This window comes from Haliotis cracherodii, unplaced genomic scaffold, assembly GCF_022045235.1.
Source record: "Haliotis cracherodii isolate W230 unplaced genomic scaffold, xgHalCrac1.p SCAF_4, whole genome shotgun sequence".
NCBI lineage: Eukaryota > Metazoa > Mollusca > Gastropoda > Lepetellida > Haliotidae > Haliotis > Haliotis cracherodii.
In genome coordinates this window covers 38,405,179-38,424,628 of record NW_027266297.1, presented here as the reverse complement: position 1 = coordinate 38,424,628, position 19,450 = coordinate 38,405,179, and the positions used below count along the sequence as shown (strand labels likewise).

The 19,450-nt window shown below is 41.5% G+C and overlaps 1 protein-coding gene across 3 annotated transcripts; it reads right to left on the bottom strand.

The window, feature by feature from the left end:
* Window positions 1-6,862: 6,862 nt before the first annotated feature.
* LOC139480590 (uncharacterized) lies at window positions 6,863-18,232 on the bottom strand. Of its 3 annotated transcripts, XM_071263731.1 has the most exons (7): window positions 18,172-18,232; window positions 15,956-16,093; window positions 14,748-14,897; window positions 13,103-13,267; window positions 10,145-10,192; window positions 9,551-9,668; window positions 6,863-7,214 (listed from the first exon to the last, which is right to left on the bottom strand). In XM_071263731.1, the coding sequence occupies exons 1-7, from the start codon at window positions 18,230-18,232 to the stop codon at window positions 6,863-6,865; spliced, it is 1,032 nt and encodes a 343-aa protein (XP_071119832.1). The 3 variants fall into 3 exon arrangements, 1 of the variants encoding a protein (XP_071119832.1); XR_011654427.1 differs by lacking the exons at window positions 6,863-7,214; window positions 14,748-14,897; window positions 15,956-16,093; window positions 18,172-18,232 and having other exon boundaries at window positions 9,630-9,668; window positions 13,127-13,187; XR_011654426.1 differs by lacking the exons at window positions 6,863-7,214; window positions 9,551-9,668; window positions 10,145-10,192; window positions 13,103-13,267; window positions 18,172-18,232 and adding an exon at window positions 15,431-15,562 and having other exon boundaries at window positions 14,827-14,897; window positions 15,956-16,045.
* Between the last annotated feature and the right edge of the window lie 1,218 nt (window positions 18,233-19,450).

Genomic DNA, 19,450 nt, shown 5'->3' with positions numbered 1-19,450 from the left:
TGATTGATTCTCGTAATGTTTCGTCGATGATAAACGATTCTTTGGATATTTTTCTTTTGCTGATTAAGCATACGTGGGTCTCGTCATGAGTAAACGTGCCATCCATATATCTCCAACATCAAGAAGAGCAATAAATTAATTTTTTTTAAATTATTTTGAATTGCCCATCTCTCACAAACATTACCTAAACATTACATTGCAAGTTTTCATGGAATGTACGCATTAATATATATTACGTCAGAAGGTAAGTGATGTGTCAAGTCAAGTGAACAGTCCATATAATTCCAACTGAAGCCTGTTTCTTATACAGAGACGTAACTACGAGGGCTGGTCAACTAGGGGCCACAAAGTGAACTAGTCAATGTAGTACATTGTTTGAGTAGTTCATTGCAACTGCATGGTGTCTGTTGAGGCCGTTTGTATTTTAGTGGCAGCCAGTTCAACGTGATAGGGGACCAAATGGACACAGAAATGGAAAAGAACGAGCACTCATCAAATTTTGACTTCAGAGAAAAGTACTCCCCAAAAAATTCATGACCGCATGTCACACGTGTATGGGGATAAGTGCCCTAGCTATTCCACTGTAAAACGTTGGGCAGCTATGCTTAAGGCTGGGAGAACAAGCTTTAATGATGACCCTAGGTCTGGACGTCCATGAACTTCCATCAATGAAGATTTAATCAAGGAGAATGTGTAGAGCAAATTGAGGAGGATTTCATCAAATTCAGAAAGAGATTAGTAACGGGTGATGAAACAGGGGTCTACCACTATGATCCCGAGTCAAAACGTCAATCCACAGAATGGCACAATTCCACTCCTCTTGCACGAAAGAGATTCAAGTCTTCAAGATCAGTGAAGAACGTTATGGGCACTGTATTCTGGGATTCTGGGTGTGATCTTAGTTGATTACTTAGAAAGTCAAGAGCCGATTACCAGTGCCTACTTTGCTGATTTGCTTCATCGCCTGAGACATTTTATCCAACAAAAGCAACGAGGAATACTTGCCAGACCTGACACCAAATAATTTCCACCTGTTTCCTGAACTGAAAGAACACCTTCGTGGAAAGCGCTAAGATGACAACGATGACCTCAAAGCTGCCGTGAATGTGTTTTTCAGAGTGGCTTTAGAAAACATTTTCCTGACTCAGATTGAAAAGATATGAGAAGTGTATTGAAAAGCAGGAAGATCATATTGAAAAATAAAATTAAAAACACTTCCACAATTGTTCGTTTTGTTTGTAAGGCTTAGAACCTTTTTGACCAGCCCTCGTACATGTATGGGCAAAACGATAATTGCCAACACACATTGTTTCCGCTTGCGTTCCGAGGCAATCCATCGGTCTGTCCGCTCGATTAACTGCCCTTTATCAAAGGGTAGCTTCTCTAACCCTAGTCTTTCAGTCGGGGACGTATTGTTCATATATCTAGGTCACACGAGGCCATACTAGTTTTGTATCTTGGCCATACAACAACATGTTGTTTTTGTATCTTGGCCACACGAGGACATACTAAATTATTTCTGTATCTTTGAAGACACAAGGACATAAGTTATGCAATCAGATGCTCGTGTCTTCGGGCAAAGATAACTCAATGAATGAAATCAGTGATACGAGATGTACTGTCCCTTCACGATGATATAATTGTGTGTAGGATCCTGGCTGCAGATGGGAGAGTCTGTGTCGCCGTTACAGCTGCAGATGGGAGAGTCTGTGTCGCCGTTACAGCTGCAGATGGAGAGTCTGTGTCGCCGTTACAGCTGCAGATGGGGGAGTCTGTGTCGGTGTTACAGCTGCAGATGGGGAGTCTGTGTCGGCGTTACAGCTGCAGATGGGAGAGTCTGTGTCGGCGTAACAGCTGCAGATGGAGAGTCTGTGTCGCCGTTACAGCTGCAGATGGAGAGTCTGTGTCGGCGTTACAGCTGCAGATGGGAGAGTCTGTGTCGCCGTTACAGCTGCAGATGGGAGAGTCTGTGTCGGCGTTACAGCTGCAGATGGGGGAGTCTGTGTCGGCTTTACAGCTGCAGATGGGAGAGTCTGTGTCGGCGTTACAGCTGCAGATGGGTGAGTCTGTGTCGGCGTTACAGCTGCAGATGGGGGAGTCTGTGTCTGCGTTACAGCTGCAGATGGGAGAGTCTGTGTCTGCGTTACAGCTGCAGATGGGAGAGTCTGTGTCGGCGTTACAGCTGCAGATGGGAGAGTCTGTGTCGGCGTAACAGCTGCAGATGGGGGAGTCTGTGTCGGCGTTACAGCTGCAGATGGGAGAGTCTGTGTCGGCGTTACAACTACAGAGGAGAAACAATAAAACTAAACAGACGACACAACAGGAAACTCTGGCATCCGCATCGGCTATATACACTCTACACACTGGAGCTGGGCAGTTTACGAGGAATAGATTAGCTGATTTTCAGGATGTAAACCTTCATGGTTTCAAGACAATTTACATTTGGAAGTATCATTTTGTTCACTGGGTTGAGAAAACAATTGAAAGTGTACCTTCTAAGTAGTATAAATGAGTGCCAAAATTACAGATGAAAGTTTCATTATAAACAAATAATGTGTTGATAATAGGGATATATTATAGGGCAAAATGGCTTTTTCAATATGAATACTACGACTGCTTCAGTAGCATAGGTACATATGTAGGCGTCATTCACACTGTCAAGCCACCGTGTGGTTCATGTGATACATTAGGCTATATTAGAGATAATGATTTTCAATCTCGACATCACTTACACTTTGATGTGGGTGGTAAATCAAAATCAACTTACCAGTTAATGATGATATTCAGCCAAAGTACACAGAAGGATGTTATGAAGACTTACTATGAAAAGATATGGATACAGACAGTCTACAAAACGTACAATTTGGAAAATATTTCCCCCTTATTGTAATCCAGATTTGAATTTGCCACTGTATCAGTCAGGTGACCAGAGGAGGTGTGTATCCATAGCAACATGTCTGCTAGTGGAGGAAAGATTGCCATTCAAGGTTTCATATTTCACTTTCTCCCCAGACAGTGAAACTGACCCCCAACCCCCTGTGCGGGAGTTTACTCTGTTTTGATACTGAAACCAACAAGAACATTTGATTCTCCCAAGAGGGGGGGATATTTGTTTGGTATCTATGTTATCATTACCAACACTTCAACTAGTTAATTTTCATTCCATTTGATGGTTAACCTTTTTTGTACTAAATTCTTTATAATAACCTACATTTCACAGGACCTTAATAAAAATATACCAATCTCCTCTCCTCAATGTAAATTGAATTAAAATGTGTAAATGAATAATGGATAATCTTTCATGGAAACCTTGACATTTATGCTGGGCACCTCCTCCCTGTTACGGATACTTGACACACTGAGTGAGTGAGTGTGTATGTCAGTGAATGTGTGTGTGTGTGTGTGTGTGTGTGTGTGTGTGTGTGTGTGTGTGTGTGTGTGTGTGTGTGTGTGTGTGTGTGTGTGTGTGTGTGAATCGAGTATAACTGAAGTGCTGTGATTGAAACTTTTTGTGAATATTACTTTTGTCTTAAAACTCATTTTTTGAAAATATGTACATTCATGAATAAGTAAAATATCATATATGGTTATCAAATGAGTCTGTCTTTTTCTTCTGAATTTGTAAACAAAGTGTAGTTGAATACAGGATTTACTACAAGGCACATGTTTATTCTTGTAGTAAATTCCATGCTTAACCTTTGACCTCGCCAGGCTCTCACCATGCAGCAAAACCGTTAGAGCTCTGTCACTCATGGGCAAATAAAATCTACACTGCTGAGGAGTAGCCAATGGGTGACTAATTAGAAACCCATGGGGTTTTTTTCAGTTTGCACTCCGGTCTTTAAAGTGGAAGTAGCTGTGTCGCGGTGTGTCAGTCAGTGGGTGGTGGGTGAGTCAGTCAGTAAGATTTATCACCAGTTTGATGTGCCAACATTTTTCGGAAAACCCAAATTGATTCAGGTCTTAGATGTTTATCACTTAAGTAAAAGCCATGAGCAATGACATGTGGTGCTGACTAATACACGACTGTGGGGTGCAACTCTTCACAGCGAACTGCTTCGCCTTGGACGAGCACAATTAGTCATCTTCCACGTCAGAATGTGAAACCTTAAACCTCAGACCAGTCACATAGAGTCAACCATCGATACTTATTATACTGCCGGGCAAATATGTACAGCCATGTTTGATGATGGCTACAAATGATACAAGCAAGAAATAATCTTTCGATGGTGACGTATTTGATACGGGTATCATAGTTGTGTTTTGGACCTGAAGTTTACAGTGTTTCGGCGACTGTTTTCAGCCAAGTAACGTTTTGATAACGTTTATATATTTTTTGTCAAATTCAGTTTTCACGTGTATGCTTTTTTGACCGGCTATGTAATCATATCGTTCAACAAACAAAAGGTACTAACGTTCAATAGATGGATGTTTGTGAACAGTGTAATACACGTGGGCTGACACATGTTTTCTATACAACATTCATATGACATCAGACCGCCTCCGTGGTCTAGTGAATAGAGCGTCTGCCCGGAGAGCGGAAGGTCGTGAGTTTAATCCCCGGCAGCGTCAAACCAAAGGACGTTCAAAGATGGTACTTTTTGTTACCCTGCCTGGCGCTCGGGATTAAGGGACTTAAACAAGGACTGGTCAGTGTACTGTGTCAGAGTGGGGTATTAATGTTAAACTACGGCATTGTATCTCAGTGGGATAGCACTATAAAATCGGCATTAGGGCGGAATAGTAAACGCACACACACAAATGTATACACACACGTGCATGCACGTCGCAATATATGTTAAACAATCTTTAACGCGACGTTTAAGCCAATTTCACCTAACCTCACGTGACATCATCCATAGACTTGAGTTTATAAGCGACATATACTCATTCTGTACATGATGACAAGTCTATCATATGTTCACCAAAAGGAAGGGAAATTCGAGAGACACGGCATGTTTCCTTGTACTCTGTGATGGATTTGGGGGGAACCGGATGTCACCATGTCGCCAAGAGTGGGTGAATAGGATTAGGTCAAGGCGCTGTTTGTGTATGTTGTCAAGGAGCTCCATATTCGTGACAATATTAACACTTGACAGAGAGCTTCCGTCCTGGTTGGACGCAAGAACGTCACTTTTCTTGGAGAAAAGGGAGTTGTAATGAGAAAGTGATACATGTAGGCAAAGAATATATATTTATCCTGAGTTAAAGGAAATTTACAGTAAAGTATAAATATGGGATTATATCATTTACAAATTTGTTTTCTATACAAACGAATGTGATGTGTTAAAATTGTACTGTCTAGTGATGGTTGGTCCAGTTAATACTGCCGTTTTATAATAATTTGTACTTCAACGATCAATAGATCGATATTTGTGGCAAGCATTTACCCTACTACATGTACAGTGACTATACTCGTCTCGTCCAAAAAACATCCATCATTATAACATAGACTACCATATATTAGAGAGACACAAGCGAAGAATAAAATAAATTTATTTAACAAGAATTAAATGAAATAAAACTGACAATATCGCACTAAAAATACCTGTCACTATCATTTCTCTCAAAATGTACACAAATTCACACTAATCTCACCTAAACCAGTTTTGCGCCAAACAATAACCTATCCCAGATTTATACAAATGATGACTGAAATAATCGTCGATGGCGGATCCAGAGGCGGGATTCAAGGGATTAAACGACCTCCACCCCCAGCGCCCCTACTTTTGAAATCCACAACCAGTGAAAACCCCCAGCGAGGGAAGAAATAGTTCGTTTGAGAAAATCTGGATCCGCCTGTGATTATTAATAATGGATAATAAACATACATCCAATAAAATACACGAATACATGCGCCTGATATTTTTTTTTTTTTTCGTTTTTTTTATGACTAAGACATCTTCCTTTATTTATATCATCTATCCTGTTTCCATATTTTAAAAAAAGGGGTATATTATGTACGCTGTGGTGAGTATTAACGTGTTTTATATTATTTTTCAGGGGTTACAGATACTGTGCATACAGAAGCTTCTCAACTTCAAGTTTAGTTTATTAAAAACGTCCCCAAAATAAGGCTGCCAGCCCCCTTTTGGTACGCGGGATTCAGGGGTCTATTTAGAGGGTATTCGGTACTCAGCGATGTCATACGCGGGACGTATATGATATCGTATTTGGTACGCAGATTCAACATTTATGAAAATTTAATGGCGTACGCAAAAGCTTCCTTACAGAAAATGAAGCTATATTTAAGCCAGTACAACATTATATATGTACAACTAAAATATTCGTGTAAAGAACTGTTCATTCAACAATGCATATCTCCCCTCTCCCAAGGGTGAGCAAATGAGATAATTAGATGGTATTCCCGATTCAAGGGAGGAGGGTGTTGGCACCCTAAAAAATGTAGAAAAGTTCATCCTGCATGTTTTGTCAATAAAATAGGAGAGATAACCACGAACTCACATATAACTCTTTTTTTTGTGTAAATATGTACTTAATAATACTTAAAAGGTTGATTTTTTAATAGATCTCCTTTAGTCCGTATATACATAATAAAGTGTTAAACGTTTTGGTATAATGTTAGGATTATGATAAAAAATCGGCGCTGTTTGAAAATATTAATCCGATATATAGCATATTGTATAACAAATTAAAATAGGTTTTTACAACAGGCGTTGACTATTTATTCCTTACTATCTCATAGATGTGGAAATGAAGTCAAATAAATTTTGTATATGATATTCAAAAATGTTTCCAGATTTACATAAGTACTTTCACCAACTTAATTATTGCTCTCGGTGTTTAGCAGACATAAGTATCTACAAGGTAGCTAAAAAGTATATGAAGTAGTACGTTGTAATTACTTTCTTGATATTTTTGTACGTGTTTTAATTCCTTCATAGACATGTGTGTCCATATTTGCTGTAGGAATTGCATACATATTTCCATCCGTACTTTGGCAAGTATTTTCATAGAAATCTACACCCATGTTCTCGAAGGGAACTTCATACACATTCTCGACCGTGATATTATCTGGTTTATCTGCATCACTGGCATCGACTTGAGTCATTGGTTCATGAATAACGTCGTAATGTCTGTCTTCACCCGCCTCCGAAACGTCGGCGAGGTGTACCGCCTGTCCTGACCCCAGACCGTCTGTTGTGGAGGGTACCTTGGCCCCAGAGTTCGCGGAAGTCTTCCTTGAGCGTCTTCTAAACGATAAAAGAAATTAAATTAAACCAACAAAATCTGCATATTTTGTTTGTCAGTTAAGGGAACTAATTGCCCAATCTAAGGCGACGTTAATCGCTATGCGGAGTTGTGTCCCTTGGGCATACCAGGACACCATGGTTGTCGGTCCAAATCCAATACTCACCCTGAATATGATTCTAGGATCTTCATTATCATACCAGAGCTCGTGGGTTTCAGAGCTACAGGTTCTCCCCCACAAGCGACGTAAAACGTAAATCCAAAAACACTCCCTTACATACTGTATTAATATCATGCTTGATTAATCATGTCACTAGATGGCCTGTCACGGCATGTCAGCTAATGTGATTGGTAAGCCTACAGAGACACCTATGTCACGGCGTGTCAGCTAATGTGATTGGTCAGCCTAAAGTGACACCTACATGTATGTCACGGCGTGTCAGCTAATGTGAGCCGTAAGCCTAAAGTGAAACCTATGTCACGGCGTGTCAGCTAATGTAATTGGTTAGCCTAACGTGACACCTATGTCACGGCGTGTCAGCTAATGTGATTGGTAAGCCTAAAGTGACACCTATGTCACGGCATGTCAGCTCATGTGATTGGTAAGCCTATGTCACGGCGTGTCAGCTAATGTGATTGGTATGCATGAGGTTACACCTATGTCACGGCGTGTCAGCTAATGTAATTGGTTAGCCTAACGTGACACCTATGTCACGGCGTGTCAGCTCATGTGATTGGTTAGCCTAAGGTGACACCTATGTCACGGCGTGTCAGCTAATGTGATTGGTAAGCCTAAAGTGACACCTATGTCACGGCGTGTCAGCTAATGTTGGTGGAAAGCCGAAAGTGACACCTATGTCACGGCGTGTCAGCTAATGTGAGCCGTAAGCCTACAGTGACACCTATATCACGGCGTGTCAGCTAATGTGATTGGTAAGCCTAAAGTGACACCTATGTCACGGTGTGTCAGCTAATGTGATTGGTAAGCCTATGTCACGGCGTGTCAGCTAATGTGATTGGTTAGCCTAACGTGACACCTTATGTCATAGCGTGTCAGCTAATGTGATTGGTATGCCTGAGGTGACACCTATGTCACGGCGTGTCAGCTAATGTGATTGGTATGCCTGAGGTGACACCTATGTCACGGCGTGTCAGCTAATGTGATTGGTAAGCCTAAAGTGAAACCTATGTCACGGCGTGTCAGCTAATGTAATTGGTTAGCCTAACGTGACACCTATGTCACGGCGTGTCAGCTCATGTGATTGGTTAGCCTAAAGTGACACCTATGTCAAGGCGTGTCAGCTAATGTGTTCGGTAAGCCTAAAGTGACACCTATGTCACGGCGTGTCAGCTAATGTGATTGGTAAGCCTAAAGTGACAGCTATGTCACGGCGTGTCAGCTAATGTTGGTGGAAAGCCTAAAGTGACACCTATGTCAAGGCGTGTCAGCTAATGTGAGCCGTAAGCCTAAAGTGACACCTTTGTCACGGCGTGTCAGCTAATGCGAGCCGTAAGCCTAAAGTGTCACCTATGTCACGGCGTGTCAGCTAATGTGATTGGTAAGCCTAAAGTGACAGCTATGTCACGGCGTGTCAGCTAATATGAGCCGTAAGCCTAAAGTGACACCTATGTCACGGTGTGTCAGCTAATGTGTTTGGTAAGCCTAAAGTGACACCTATGTCACGGCGTGTCAGCTAATGTGATTGGTAAGCCTAAAGTGACAGCTATGTCACGGCGTGTCAGCTAATGTTGGTGGAAAGCCTAAAGTGACACCTATGTCACGGCGTGTCAGCTAATGTGTTTGGTAAGCCTAAAGTGACACCTATGTCACGGCGTGTCAGCTTATGTGATTGGTAAGCCTATGTCACAGCGTGTCGGCTAATGTGATTGGTATGCCTGAGGTGACACCTATGTCACGGCGTGTCAGCTAATGTGAGCCGTAAGCCTAAAGTGACACCTATGTCACGGCGTGTCAGCTCATGTGATTGGTAAGCCTAAAGTGACACCTATGTCACGGCGTGTCAGCTAATGTTGGTGGAAAGCCTAAAGTGACACCTATGTCACGGCGTGTCAGCTAATGTGATTGGTAAGCCTAAAGTGACACCTATATCACGGCGTGTCAGCTAATGTTGGTGGAAAGCCGAAAGTGACACCTATGTCACGGCGTGTCAGCTAATGTGATTGGTAAGCCTAAAGTGACACCTATATCACGGCATGTCAGCTAATGTGATTGGTAAGCCTAAAGTGACACCTATGTCAAGGCGAGTCAGCAATTGTGATTGGTAAGCCTGAAGTGACAGTTATGTAACAGCGTGCCACCTTACTTCTGCATTCTCACCTTTTTATCGCCAAGGACAGGCCCAGTATGGTACATGATATAATCACGACTGGCGTCAAACTATATATGAGTATGTATGGCCAAGTTTGGATTTCTGCCCTCTTCAACAGCTCTCCACCTGACAAACACAATCAAATGTTTAAATTAGGACTAATCTATGCCCTCTCGCTCAATTCAAAACGTGTGTGTGTGTGTGTGTGTGTGTGTGTGTGTGTGTGTGTGTGTGTCTCTCTCTCTCTGTTTGTGTGTGTCTCTCTGTATGTGTGTGTGTGTGTGTGTGTGTGTGTGTGTGTGTGTGTGTGTGTGTGTGTGTGTGTGTGTGTGTGTGTGTGTGTGTGTGTGTGTGTGTGTGTGTGTGTGTGTGTGTGTGTGTGTGTGTGTGTAATTAGTTGATCTAAAAAGACTGTAAATCCAACAGCGAAATTGGTGCATCAGAGGAACTTGAATTATATTTGCTAAGACCGTCAAATAGAATGTGATCCTTGTCCTCCTTTAATCTCACTAATGTTAAACCGGTATTTCTTGTAATAGTCGTACTATTAACTGCCAACAGCACGCCGGTCTTCCTGGCAATGTGACACTGACACAACTTACCTTGTTCCGGGTCGGTGTTTGTGACATTTTCCAACGTCCGAGGTGTCCCTGATGGTTAGAAATATGTCCAGTATTGGAGTCATGCAAACCTCACAGTTCTCGGATTGACGTTTATAATGCTTCTGATATTGCTTGTTATTGAGTATTTGAGTAAGGACGGCGTTTTGCCGCGCATATAAGAAATCGTGTTATATTTATTTACATTAAACTGTTAACATTTAGAACTTTATGTCATCGACTACCAATTTCTGACTACCAGTTTCTGACATAAAGATGTTGGACTAACGTGGACTTTATTATGTTATTATAAACTGACGTCCAAAAGAAACTTTACCAACTGAAAATATAAATTTCAGACAAAGTATAATTTTTTTTTCGATGAAGTCTATCTAAAACACATAACCTAAATACAACAATAGTGTATGCAAAAAATGTTAATCGTCTGTTACATGTTTGCGAGAAAACACTGCAAATGCACGTGCGGGTAAGGGTATAAAACGATTGCAACGGCAAGCCAGACATCCACAGTGATAAAAAAACACACAAAAGAAATGCCACGACTCACAGTCGAACAACGTGAACGAGACTTGGGTATGGTACAGAGTGAACGAGCCTTGGGTATGGTACAGATGGGAGCCACACACGCCCATATTGCACGAACCTTCGGTTGCTCCCGTGTTGTCGTTACCAACTTGATGCAACGTGACAGACAGACAAGGCGGACCGCTGACAGGCGAAGAACGGGCAGACCCAGGGTGATCACGCCCCATGATGACCGGTACTTGCGTCCCTTGCACCTCCGAAATCGCTTCCTGACAGTGACGTCATCGGCGACAAATGCCTTAGGTCACATGGTTAGTCGACAGACAGTGGCCATGGAATCAGGGCTTTTAGACCATACAGAGGACAGCTGTTGACAGCGCAACATCGTCGTCTGCGATTGAGATGGGCCCGGACTGCACGACGTTGGCAACGACGTGACTGGCAGAGGGTTGTCTTCACTGACGAAAGTCGATTCTGTAAGTTTAGGGCTGATGGAAGACAACGTGTTTACCGCCGAAGGTGTGAACGAACGGCGGCGTGTTGCGTGCAGGAGGTCGTGCCATATGGTGGAGGGAGTGTCATGGTGTGGGGAGGGATCTGTGGGCAGGAAAGGACACCGCTGGTCATCGTTGACGGAAACTTGACAGCTCACCGTTATATGGATAACATTCTTCGTCCAGTTGTCCTACCATTTCTCCAACAGCAGCCACGTGGTGTCATTTATCAGCATGACAACGCTAGAGCCCATACAGCCAGAATTGTCACTAACTTTCTCGTAGCCAACAACGTCAATGTCCTGCCGTGGCCAGCACGCTCACCCGACATGTCCCCCATAGAACACCTCTGGGATTTGATGGATCGTCGTGTTCGACAACTACCACACTCTCCATACCAGCCAACCAGCAAAAACTGATCTTGGCCCTCCAAGAAGAATGACGTCAAATCCCACGTGACCTCATCAGACGAGTGACTTTCTGTGCGTCGAAGAGTTTTTGCGTGTATTGAGGCATTTGGTGGTCACACATGCTACTCGTGACTTGTTATTGAACGTGAGCGATTGTTTATGTACTCTACCTATTGTCCATGATTCTGAAAGCTCGAGTTTTGTACCACACCCAACTTTGGGGGGCTCTGACGTCATTCTCGGTCGCGGTATGATTTTCAGTGTAGATTATGTTGATATATTGATCTTCTCAATACACTTTACTTCACGCATGTATGTTTTATTGCTTTTGAGCAAGAGTGATTTCAAACTCTGGGTAAGTTTCTTTTGGACGTCAGTGTATATTACATGTACACCGAGTGAAGATTTACCTCATTTTTGTGTGTGTATATGACACTGTTGGTCGAGCCCGTCATACTGGGTGTCGAGGTACGAGTTTTACCTGTGAGGGAGACTGTGACACTGTTGGTCGAGCCCGTCATACTGGGTGTCGAGGTACGAGTTTTACCTGTGAGGGAGACTGTGACACTGTTGGTCGAGCCCGTCATACTGGGTGTCGATGTACGAGTTTTACCTGTGAGGGAGACTGTGACACTGTTGGTCGAGCCCGTCATACTGGGTGTCGAGGTACGAGTTTTACCTGTGAGGGAGACTGTGACACTGTTGGTCGAACCCGTCATACTGGGTGTCGAGGTACGAGTTTTACCTGTGAGGGAGACTGTGACACTGTTGGTCGAGCCCGTCATACTGGGTGTCGATGTACGAATTTTACCTGTGAGGGAGACTGTGACACTGTTGGTCGAGCCCGTCATACTGGGTGTCGAGGTACGAGTTTTACCTGTGAGGGAGACTGTGACACTGTTGGTCGAACCCGTCATACTGGGTGTCGAGGTACGAGTTTTACCTGTGAGGGAGACTGTGACACTGTTGGTCGAACCCGTCATACTGGGTGTCGATGTACGAGTTTTACCTGTGAGGGAGACTGTGACACTGTTGGTCGAGCCCGTCATACTGGGTGTCGATGTACGAGTTTTACCTGTGAGGGAGACTGACACTGTTGGTCGAGCCCGTCATACTGGGTGTCGAGGTACGAGTTTTACTTGTAAGGGAGACTGTGACACTGTTGGTCGAGCCCGTCATACTGGGTGTCGAGGTACGAGTTTTACTTGTAAGGGAGACTGTGACACTGTTGGTCGAGCCCGTCATACTGGGTGTCGATGTACGAGTTTTACCTGTGAGGGAGACTGTGACACTGTTGGTCGAGCCCGTCATACTGGGTGTCGAGGTACGAGTTTTACCTGTGAGGGAGACTGTGACACTGTTGGTCGAGCCCGTCATACTGGGTGTCGATGTACGAGTTTTACCTGTGAGGGAGACTGTGACACTGTTGGTCGAGCCCGTCATACTGGGTGTCGATGTACGAGTTTTACCTGTGAGGAAGACTGTGACACTGTTGGTCGAGCCCGTCATACTGGGTGTCGAGGTACGAATTTTACCTGTGAGGGAGACTGTGTCGCTGTTGGTCGAGCCCGTCATACTTGGTGTTGCGGTACGAGTTTTATCTGTGAGAGAGAGTGTGGCAGCGTTGATTGGCCTCATTATACTCTGGGTCGATGCCTCTGGAGGTATTTGAACTGCTGGTAGAAAATACATGTAAAACTATTATTAACACGTAAGAGTGAAATAAAGGCATTTATCATACCTCCATGTCAGAATGATGCGATCTAATTAGTCCACGTTATCTTGATAAAATATTTTATCATAACTCAATGTCAGAATGATAACATCTGATTTTGGTCCACGTGATCTTGATAAAATACTGTGTAACCCGCCTTGAAGGGTAATCAATTTCTCAGCGGGGGAATATATCTCGTATACCCCGCCACGAGCAATACAGACTGCACGTGGATTTCTGAGCGACAGAATAAATCCCTTATACCGGCTTTAAAGCAAAAAGGCGCACAGCCTATCAAATTTGTGTTAATTCTTTTATAATGTCACATGTCGGTAAGATAAATTCGTTATAGCAGCATCACAAGGGGTACATGGGGTTTTACCACGCGCCTCTAACTCGTGGTACAAAACCTAACGCGGGACAAATAAAACCCCATGTACCCCTTGTGATCCTGCTACTTTTTATAATGTTGTGAAAATTACGGAAGACACTGTCATCGAAAAAGACTACTCGTGTTTTTCACTGAAACTACACATAAACTTCATTCTACTTCAACTTCTTAGCACTGACGTTGTGAAGACGAGTCGGCGTCACTACCACTGTATTTTACACTCCCATTCACGTGATTTCGTGATTTGAGAATAAATAATAATAATTTACATTAATCATTATCAATTATTTGGCAAGTCTAGCTGGCCCCAACTTGCATTGTTCTGGACTCCATTTAGATTATACTTTCTATTTTGTAAATATATATTTTAAAATAAGATAACATTATTTCGGGGATCAGTGTTCACTCGGTTTCATTCTCATCACCCTGGGGAGTATTCAATCATGATATATATCTGTTTCCTATTAATACGATTATTCCTATTATGAGCGCACATTTGCAACAATTATATACAATAAGTGAGATTGTATTAGTGAATGTATTTATATTTTATTTATATGATAACTACATATACACACCTCTAAAGTTTACAGTCCAGTTCGCCTGATGGAAAGTAGTGCCTATATCCCATATTAACGACCGATTACCATTCGTTCCAAGCGATCTGAGGCGTGTATTATCATATGATTCTTTTACTTCCTAGCTGTTCAACACTGATGATTGTTCCATGATCCGTGATTTTCAATATTCATTTTTAAATATTATTTTAAAATAAATAGTGTTGAAATTAATAAATGGAAATGGAATGGATGGACGGATGAATGAATGAATGAATGAATGAATGAATGAATGAATGAATGAATGAATGAATGAATGAATGAATGATAATTCAATTAATTAATGTTTTCTGTCTTTATTTTCACTTTGCACCACCAATGAATCTACCATTTATTCATCTCCAGCTGACGTTCCTGCATGCTAAAAAGGCTGATTTAGCAAGCTCACAGATCCTTAAACAACTGAATATTTTAATACACTAATAGTTTGTTACCTGATACCGGCATTTGTGTTGTGCAATGACGTCCTGCCCAACCAAGTCTGCATTTGCATGTGCCGTCATCAGGATTACACCCCCTCGACTGGCACCTGGTACTACACCTCCTACACACCCGTCCTTTCACGTAATAACCATACCTGCATCCTGCACAACAAAGCCTTGTGTTAGCAGCATCAATTATACAGAGCACTATGAACAACATAACAGCATTATCAACAACAAAGCGTTGTATAAATTACGTCAGTTAAGGGTATGACATCCATGCATTAAGAACAATAAAAAGCGTTGTATAATTTGTGTCAGTTATAAAGACATGACGTCCCAGCATTATATATACCAAGGGTTGTATAAATTGTGTCTGTCATTAAAAAACATGACGTCCCAGCATTATGTATAACTAAGCGTTGTATAAGTTGTGTCAATTACAACATTACTTCCAAGCATTATGAACAAAACACTTTCGTGTAAGTTGTGTCTCTTATAAAAACATGACGTCACAGCATTTTAGATAACAAAGGGTTGTGTTAGCTGTATTAATTATACATAAAAAATGTTGCTTTTAACAACGGTACTACATGATACAGCATACAATCAGTACAGACATATTTGTTATTGCAAGACTTCACGTGATAAACCTGTATACAATAAGAAAATAATAGGCGTAAAAATACACATACTGATTGTACAACGACGTCCTGCCCAGCCCGATTTACATCTGCATGTGCCGTCATCAGCATCACATCTGCCCCACTGACACCCAGACCCACACGCCACACAACTTTGCCCCTGCACATAGCCGTTAGTGCATTCTGCAAAGCATAGTGCATCAACATTTAATCAATAAATAATTATCGACAAATAAGTGAATGTCATGCAGTACTTTCCAAATACGCATCTCCTTTAAGGTAGCAATCGAGCCCAATGGTATTGGTCGATGGCTTCCTTTAAAAGCACATCTGGTAACCGTGTCATATCCAGGTTTCGCCAATATAGCGAAACCTTATTAAGTCGAACCCCATTATCTCGATGTATCGTTTAAGACATTGCATGCTCACTGTAGAATCTTTATCGGAATTATTCTTAAACTACCACTCCGCCTGTATCGAACTACGCATAACTCGAAATCTGTTCCACTTTTATCATCAGGACTTCGAGTTAACGAGATATATGTGTACTGTACATTACTCAGAAAAATGACATACTTGTTTTGCAGCCACGTCCGGCCCACTGAGCTTTACAGCTACAGCTACCATCATCATTACATCTCCCGTCCTTACAGCCAGCACCACAATATGTACAGCTTCCTTCCTTATAATAACGGCGGCCTCTTGATCTGCACCCTTTTTTTACAAGAGATGTAATTGTTAATTTCTGTACCGTTGGAATGAGACAACAGATGTCTGTTTAACTACAGATCACACTGCCCATAGATTTGGCCTTTGTTGTTGTTTACGGGGCGGTCGGGTAGTCCAGTGGTTAAAGCGTTCGCTCGTCACGCCGAAGACCCGGGTTCGATTCCCGACATGGGTACAATGTGTGAAGCCCATTTCTGGTGTCCCCCGCCGTGATATTGCTGGAATATTGCTAAAAGCGGCGTAAAACCATACTCACTCACTCACTCACTCACTGTTGTTGTTTACAGCCGTAGTATTCCCGCTATATGACAGTGCGAGTAAAACCAGTGATTGATATTGTCAGCAACGATCCAGCCCATCGGGATATCAACCAAGTTCCTTTGTCAGTTTGTTTGTTAATTTGTTGTTTAACGCCACACTCAGCAAAATCCCAGCTATATGACGGCGGTATGTAAATAACTGAGTTTAGACCAGACAATATAGTGATTGACATCATGAGCATCAAACCAAGTCAGCGAGCCTGACCATCAGATCCCGTTAAGCAAAGTCGCCTCTTACGGCAGGCATGGGTTGCTGAAGACCTACTCTAGCCCGAATCTTCACGAGTCTACCTAGTCAGACTACAAAGTGGGATATCGAGGCCAAATAATGTCATATAGTGCCAGCTTTATCAAGATGTGTAACCTTCATGAGGGGAATGCCGAAGGTGGCGCATTTCGTGGACCTCTGCCACTTTGATTTAAGATCAAGCACGGACGCAGTACTCACAAACTTACGATCATTATCGGGACAAATACAGGATTCGAACCAACGATCATATGATTCTGACAGTGCTAAGGGACGGAACTCTGCATAGTGAAATAAGGCTGCGTATACCACTAGGCCACCCGTGCCCACAGCTAGAACATAACGTACTCATACATTAAACGTAGGTCATTTAATATACACATGTATGTCAATTCAGAGGTTTTGGTTGTCAGAAATGCCACATTTCTTGTGCAGCATTAAAAAGATTGTCCCTTACGAGTTAGACAGTATTCAAAACGTCAACGCCACGAAACAATCAGTCTCGAATATCGGCCGAAAAAAATACCATATGGTGTAAAAGGCAACTTCGTCAAATGATTTATGTGAATTGCTCACTGAAAATCAGTGATGACACTACGTGAAAGTGGAGTGATTGAGGACGTGTGAAAACTCCCTGTAAAGGACATAGAATGACACAGCATCGCGAATCATGCAAACAAGCGACGTGTCATTTTGGTTAAATTCCTCTGAATGTCTACTATAAATTGTTTGGAATGACTTCACTAAGCCTTTAATGAAAATCGTAATGTTAAAAGCTTGACTTTCCATGACCACAGTATTTAGTTTCAAACTGACACTGGGATTATAACCCAAAGACCTGACTCCGCCTCACGTACATTATTATTATTATTATTATTATTATTATTATTATTATTATTATTATTAAATCTTTATTCACATTTCAAATAAAATACAATGTGTAACATTTCATCAATTATACATTATTAAAAAAACCAATCCCTTTACATCAAACTTTTGAAACCTATTGCGAATATAGACAATCATAAAATAACGTACATTATACACTTAAGCCTCTGGAAATATGATAATCATTTTCTTCCGGACAACACCGACAGAATTATTGAGGCTTCACTTTAGTCGTAAGGTGAATCATTGTGTTCCTGGTCGTAAAGTCTTAACTAAATGACAGCTGTTCTCACAAAAGTATCAAAATGAATATTTGAACAAGGATGTAATGTAGTACTGATATTTGGCCCAAAACACGGGCATGGTATTCAGTACCGAATAGTGACATGACGGTTGGGATTTACATCGTGCATTTAACCAGGCGCTATCAACAGTAGTAACTCGTAGCGCGATATCCATTATCTACACTACTAATTGACAACAAGAAAGAAAATTGTTGAAGACATTGACGTCAGTGAACAAAGCAATAGCCTATTTCTTTAAGTCAAAAGACAACATATGTTACATGTCACGTGAAGATACAGAGTAAGTTAGGTAATGAAACCTACCATTTGTTGGCCTCCACTGTAACAAAAGAACACATATAAAAATGAAGATGAGGTTAGCCATTGCTCTTGCTTCGCGTAATGACAACTGAAGAGCCTCGTGTCGCTCCCTGGCAAACTAAGGATGTAAATGTCAATTAGAGTCCTGGTATATGTATATATATATATATATATATATATATATATATATGTGTGTGTGTAATACCACATACCATACCGATACAAGACACGAATGTACATTATTCTACTTCCTCAATTCTGAGTGTGACACGAGGACAATTAGTAATCATAGGTCATATGTCACATACTGTCACATATTATGTCACAGAGTATCAAGGTCCTAGCACATCAAATATGTAAAGAGTATCAAGGTCCCAAAACTTCAAATATTGACTACTTGTGTATCAAATACGGACAGTGTATCAAGATTCTAGCAGGTCAATTATATACAGAGTATCAAGATCCTAACACGTCAATTATATACAGAGTATCAAGATCCTAACACGTCAATTATATACAGAGTATGAAGGTCCTAACACATCAAATATGCACTGAATGTGTATTAAAGTCCTAACACTTCAAATATTTACAGAGTATCAAGGTCCTAACACGTCAATTATATACAGAGTATCAAGATCCTAACACATCAAATATGCACTGACTGTGTATTAAGGTCCTAACACTTCAAATATGTACAGAGTACCAAGGCCCTAACACTTCAAATATATACAGAGTATCAAGGTCCTAACACATCAAATATGCACTGACTGTGTATCAAGGTCCTGACACATTAACTTATACAGAGTATCAAGGTCCTAACACATTAACTTATACAGAGTATCAAGGTCCTAACACATCAAATATGTACTGACTGTGTATTAAGGTCCTAACACATTAACTTATACAGAGTACCAAGGCCCTAACACTTCAAATATATACAGAGTATCAAGGTCCTAACACATCAAATATGCACTGACTGTGTATCAAGGTCCTGACACATCAAATATATACAGAGTATCAAGGTCCTAACACATTAACTTATACAGAGTATCAAGGTCCTAACACATCAAATATGCACTGACTGTGTATTAAGGTCCTAACACATCAAATATATACAGAGTATTAAGGTCCTAACACATTAACTTATACAGAGTATCACGTTCCTAACACATCAAATATGCACTGACTTTGTATGAGGGCCCTAACACATCAAATATGTACAGAGTACCAAGGCCCTAACACATCAAATATGCACTGACTTTGTATTAAAGTCCTAACACAT